The sequence below is a fragment of the Pediculus humanus genome, genomic scaffold (genome assembly GCF_000006295.1).
Source record: "Pediculus humanus corporis 1103172108183 genomic scaffold, whole genome shotgun sequence".
NCBI classification, from domain to species: Eukaryota; Metazoa; Arthropoda; class Insecta; order Psocodea; family Pediculidae; genus Pediculus; species Pediculus humanus.
Window position 1 is genome coordinate 191,863 of NW_002987753.1, and position 6,606 is coordinate 198,468.

At 25.4% G+C, this 6,606-nt stretch overlaps 2 protein-coding genes across 2 annotated transcripts; one reads left to right on the forward strand and one right to left on the reverse strand.

Annotated features, from left to right (window-relative positions):
- Positions 1-481: 481 nt before the first annotated feature.
- Positions 482-2,013, forward strand: Phum_PHUM415070 (uncharacterized protein; the record flags this gene model as incomplete). Its single annotated transcript, XM_002428970.1, has 5 exons — positions 482-650; positions 851-1,014; positions 1,187-1,522; positions 1,607-1,745; positions 1,829-2,013. 5 exons carry the CDS (start codon positions 482-484, stop codon positions 2,011-2,013), a joined length of 993 nt encoding a protein of 330 aa, XP_002429015.1.
- A 2,214-nt stretch (positions 2,014-4,227) lies between these two features.
- On the reverse strand, positions 4,228-5,695 carry Phum_PHUM415080 (uncharacterized protein; the record flags this gene model as incomplete). Its single annotated transcript, XM_002428971.1, has 5 exons — positions 4,228-4,508; positions 4,582-4,894; positions 4,961-5,080; positions 5,156-5,423; positions 5,508-5,695. The coding sequence occupies 5 exons, from the start codon at positions 5,693-5,695 to the stop codon at positions 4,228-4,230; spliced, it is 1,170 nt and encodes a 389-aa protein (XP_002429016.1).
- Between the last annotated feature and the right edge of the window lie 911 nt (positions 5,696-6,606).

Below are 6,606 nucleotides of genomic sequence, written 5' to 3' on the forward strand. Positions count from 1 at the left end.
TTCTAAGTAACAAAACTATTTGCAGTTGACAATTTATGAAAATAAAGTTTTATGCCATTAAATTTAACTAAGAGTTAAAAAGTCGAAATTTTAATATGACTTACATAAAAAATAAATTTACATTAATTAAATTCACTTTTTTTTAAATATATTTAAATAAAAAAAAAAAAAATTTTTTTTTCTCATGACTCACGTCTTGACAATATTTCACGCTTTTCGACCTGTCTGATCTGTTTTCAAATAAACCTTTGTTATTGATGTAACCGTTAAATTCACTGCCTCCGCTATCTTTTTTCAAAGGAAAAAACCATTGGCGTTAAAGTAAATATACCCACACAAATACTTTATTTTTCTTAAAGTAATTAACGCAATGAAATTTTATAAAATTTTTAAACCACTTATCATAAATTTTAATAAAATTTACTCTATTACGTAATATATATAAATTAGGTTTTTAGTTTTCAGTTATAATTTTTTTAAAATGTCGAATAAGAGGAAAAGATCTCAAAGCATTTCTCCTGATAGAGAATTCAAAAGTGCAAATATTGGTCATGAAAGCATAAAAAAACACTCTTTGGATTCAGATGAAGAAGATTCAGAACAAGAAGAAAAAGGACATTATGAAATACTATATGATGATGATATTGAAGGTAAGCTTATTGTCTTAATAAGTAAATTAAAATGATTCATTTTTAATTAAAAAATAAAAAACCACTTTTTAAACTTTCTGTGCTTTAAAGTGGAGTAAGATAATAGTGGTAAAAAATTTCAAAACAAATCGTAATAAAAAACTCATTATGTTTTAAAGATACCCTATTATTTATTGATTGTGCAATACTTTTCATATTAGGTCAAGAAGATGGTATATCGGGAACTGATGGTGAAATCAAAATCACTCCTTTTAATATGAAAGAGGAGTTAGAAGAAGGTCACTTTGACACGGAAGGAAATTTCCATTGGAACAAAGATAATTTAATTAAAGATAATTGGCAAGATAATATAGATTGGATGGAGGTAGCTTAAAATTTACTATTTTACTTAAAAGTTTAATTTAGATGCTAAGTCGCATACCTAAAAGTATCAACGAACAACAAAATTTTTAGCGTTAAAAAAAAAAAAAATTAGTTTAAAATAAAAGATTACTATATTCGTCATCTACAAATAATTCTATTTTATTTAAAAATAGGTTAAAGAATTAGACAAAAATAATGAAAACAAAAATCATTTAGATGATAGTATGGATTCGGAGCCACAATCTCCATTTGATCAAATAGCAGTGTATAAAAAGATTTTAGAATTTATGGAACCTGGGGAAAACATTGCCAAGACCCTAAGAAGGTTAGGAGGAAATAAGTCATTATCTGCTTCTGAACGTCTGAAAAGAAAAAAAGCAGGTTTACTTAATGAAAAAGATGAAGGTTCGTCTAAAGTTACTGAACTAACAGAACTAGCCAATAAACTGTTGACTCGAACTGGAAATATGGATATTTATCAAGAATCTTATCAATATATAAAAAATTTGGTATGAAAACTATTATATATTATTATCTTTCACACTTGTAAGTTTTTAATGTATAAATAATTGAATTTTTTTTTTTTTTAAAAGATTGAAAGTAAATCTGCTCCAAAATATGATGATGTACTTGACATGTATGCAGATGATTTCGATGAAAAAGAAAAAGCGAGAATAGAAAGCAAAGGAACTGAACCTAATAAGTCGAAGGTTACAGAATCAGAAGAAAGCAGTAAGTTTTATTTAAAATCCAATATGGATAATTTTTTTTTTTATTCCACGGCTCATAATTTAAATCATTTTTAATTTAATTAGAAATTTTAATGTGGGAGTACAAAGTTGAAAAAGATGGTGATACAGTGAAGGGTCCTCACACTACAGAACAAATGCAAAAATATGTCGATGATGGATTTTTCAAAGGAGAAGTTTGGGTACGAAAAGTCGGAGTGGAGGGTCCATTTTATTCTTCCAGAAGAATAGATTTTCAATTATATTTATGAATTTAGTAAAAAAAAGCATACCTTTTTTTTTTATGCTTGCTATTTAAACATATTCTTTTTTTTTTTTTTACATCGAAAACTAAATAAAATTTTATTACTTATAATTATTGACAAGGTATAAGAAAAACTTATATAAAATTAATAATTTTAATAAAAGAAATTTTTTTAAATTTTTTTTTCTGGAATATTCTTTATACCTTATCAATTTACAATGGTATTGATAATTCAATTGTTTACAATAAAAAACTTTATTATTTTTTTAATCGAACGGTACAAAATAAAAAAAAAACAAAATTTATTGTTATTTTCAATTCAATTTTTTTTTATTGAAATGTATACATAATAATAATAATAATTTTTGAAATTAAACTATAACATTCTGAAATAACATTCTGATATACATATTTATATATAAATAATTAAAAAAAAAAAGAGAAATTAAATTGAAATTAAAATAGGTTTTTCTAAAAAATAAATTAGGAATGTTTTTTTTTTTTATCAATTATAAAATGGATACAAAATACTTTTTTGTTGTTGTCTTCTTCTAATTATTACTATTATTTAAAATCTATTTATTTATATTTTTTTTTAAATACGTAAAATGAAAATTTATAAATATTTATTTAATAACAAAAACCTATAATAATAATAATTTTTCATATGTTTTTTTCATGATATTATCTGATATATTATCAATAATAAAATTATTATCGATAAATGATATATTTGTGTTTTTTTTTTAATAAAAATAAATAAATTTATGTAACGTGTCGGTTATATAATTTAATAACGAATTCTAACAATAAAATTTAAATCAATTTCGTATTTAATTGACGACTAATAATATATATTTTTTAAAAAAATCTACCATATTGTCTATTATATTAAATTACATAATAAAAATTTTTATTAATTGATTTGTCATCGCAAAACGATTGAAAAAATCACACAAAATAATAATAATAATAATAATAATAATTATTATTATTTTGATTTTATGTAAAAATTTATTATTCGGCTTATTAATTTTCGAGCCGATTATAAATTTGATTTATATTATTTGTGCGTTTTTATTATATAAATAATAGTAATAATTTATTGCCGCTATTAAAAAAAATAAAATTTTTTTTTATATTAAAACTCCTCCCGCTATATCATCCGTTCCCTCAGAATCATCATGTAATTTATTATCATAAAGAGGAGATGAAGAAGAAGCAGAAGACGTTAAATTAATTATTTGTTTACATTTTGTTTTTAAATGCTTATCATTAATTAAATCACAATTAAAACATGTACTTGGTCCCACCATGTTAATTGATATATATTTATTATCATTTAAATTTTTTTTATTTATTTTTTTTCCTTCAACACTATCATCATTATCATCATCGTCATCATTTTCTATTATTGTTACGTTTGATTTTTTATTTTTTATTATTTTTTTTGTGTGTTTACTTGATTTACCATCATCATCATCAACATCGACGCCTTGCTCTTCGTCGTTTGAAATTAAGTTATTGCTTTTTTTACTATGATAATGATGATGATTATTATTATTATTATTATTATTATTATTATTATGTGATGTTATGTTAACGACGCAGTCTTTTTCGTTATTACTCGTATATTTTTTTTCATCGTCGAATTTTTCCATGGCATCGTCATCATCATCACCGCCATCATCATCCATCGCGATTATTTTTTCTTCGTTTGAATTTTTTTTTATTACATTAAAAGACTCCATTGAAATATTATTAAAAACGTTCGTTAACATCGATTCATTATTATTATTATTATTATTATTATTATTATTAACGGTCAGGGGAAATTTTTTTTTCTTATTTAATAAATAAGATTTATTTAAAATATCCCGTCCGTCGTTATAACATACTCCGAGCTAAAAAAAATTAATTTAAAAAAAAGGGTAGTAAATTAAAGGGAAAAAATTAATTAATAATAAATTATTATTACGGGGAGGGGGGGGGTAGGGTAGTAATAAATTTTAATTACCTCATTTATCGATTGCCTTCTTTTAATTTCGTCAACCAATTCGGAAAATTCCGCTTTTAACGTATTTATTTTTTTTTCATTTTTATCAATTTCTTTATTTTGTTGCGTCGAATGTGTTGTTGTTGACGTCATCGTTTTCGATGAAGAAATCTAAAAATTATTTATTTATTTATTTATAAAAAAATGGCGTAAAAATAAAATTACTCACTTACTCACTTCTTTTATTATTTGTTCCGATGAATTGTTGATTTTAGATGTTAAAATGGGAAATTCTTGTTCTCCAGGTACTCTTCTATTCAATAATAATTTCCATAATATTTCAATTTGATCTTCTAAATATTTTAATAATAATTCAGCTGTTGGACCTAAAGCTCTTTCAGCTAAAACGCTAACAAAAACTTGATCCGCATACGTCATTGTTGTTATTGATATACCTAGATTGGCTTGTGCTGGTAATATCGGATAAATTCCTTTAAGTGTTTGCCCTGTTATTACAAATTTTATCATTTATTATTCTTTTAATCACACACAAAAAGATTATAGAAGCCATCACGCGACCTTCTAATAATATTTCAGACGTGGGACCAGGTAAAGAAGAAAATTGTAAACTTGCTCTTCCGGTAAAAAAATTTATCAAATGACGTGCAAACGAAGCTGAACCTATTGACATTAATGCAGCTGTTGCCACGTAAAAAATCACAGGATCTGCCGAAGTTCTCATTGTATTTAACGTTTTTCTCGTTGCCCACAATCGTGGTACGCATCCTTCTATTGCCACGGGCAATGGCATTATTATTGTCGATGTTTTATTACCCAATTTTGTTTTTAATGATGTTGAAATTTGATCTCTTAAATCCATCGGTACGACAACCTAAATTTTTTTTATATTTAATTAATATTTAAAAATTTTTTAAGTTTTTATTAAAAAATATTTTACTTTAACATCCGGTGGTTGTTTAACTCCACATCCTTGTAAAAGTCGACGAAGAGCTCCGGCCAAAGCGGATAGTAAAACACAATTAACGGTTGATCTTGTAACTTGTTTAATTCTAATAACCTGAAATCCATTTTGTTTTTCTCTTTTAAATTCTTTTTTTATTAAGGTGTATAATCAAATAAATAAATAATTTACTTTAGGTAATGTTATGGAAGCCGACCAAGTAACCGTAACGGATCCCGTCCAAGCCGTACGATGTGTAAGAATGTTACAATCTTCACCGGAAAATAAAAACCAAAGGAGTAAAGTCAATGGTCCGACAATACAAGCTCGGAAAACGTTCATGCAAAATGAAAAAGTTCCAAATCTTGGTCTTTCCGGTATTTCAATGATTTGCGAATCGGCTAAAGAATGACAAAGTAACCTCATTAATGCCGTACCATCTGCCACGCTCTGATGAACTCTAAAAATAAAAAGCGAACAAAGAAATCATTGCTGTAGGTTTATTTGTTAAAGAGCCAAACGTTACGATGATAATAATAATAACCTTAAAATGACAACGATATCTTGATTGATACCAAAAGATTGAAAAACTTGTAATTGCCAAGGTGGTTTGTCTTCGGGAAGACCATCAGCAATTAATTTCGATACGTAATCTTGAAGATCTTTTTCATTGGATAAAAATGATGGACCCGGAAAAACATGTTCATCGATTGAAAATTTCAAATCCGTCATCCAACAATTACCAACGTTGGAAAGAAAAAAAACGGGTAAAGAAATCTAAAAAATTATCATTATTATCATTATTTTCTCTGACGATGACGATGATGATGATGATGGTTTGGTAATAATTTAAGATATTAACCAGTCTTTGTGTAAGGCGTGGATAAATAGGAATGACACGTTTAAGTAACAAACGACGAAAATGATCAACATTAACGCCTTCTTTTCCTTCGAAAACAAGTACGGCGTGTATAACAGACGAACGCCATTCCGTACCCAACCAACGGCTATCGTTTCCTCGAACTGATTCCGACCCTGAAAAATTTAAATTTATATTAAAAAAAAAAAAAATATTCTCTCTCTCTCTCTCTCTATTTGTTTGTATATTCCTTTTCTCGAATCGAATTTTTTTTTTTTTTTTAAATAGAAAAATAATAAACTATTCTCAAAATAGAATTTTTACACATTTAATTTACAAACACATTTTTTTAAAAAAACGATTTCACAATAATAATAATAATGATGATAATGATGATGATCTTATTCTAAAGAAAGTGGATAATTAAATAAATGAAAAAAAAAAATTTTTTTTTTTTTTTTTTAAACAAAACATTTAAATGTAACATTGCAAAGTTTTTTTTTTTTTTTTAATAACAACAACATTATTATTATTATTGTTTTTTTAAAAGTTTTCGATTTCAACACATCTGTTACAACCCAACTGTGGATTTTTATTAAAAAAACTTTTTGGTTTAAAAAAATTTTTTATAAATAAATCTTGCCTGAACCATTGTTTCCTCCTTGACGATTACAATGTATAAAAAATAATAATAACCATCTAACGGACATGCAAGCTGGAAGAACTAATAAAAATCCCAATAATAATGGTAAACTTAATGCGAGGGATACAACCGTGGATACGA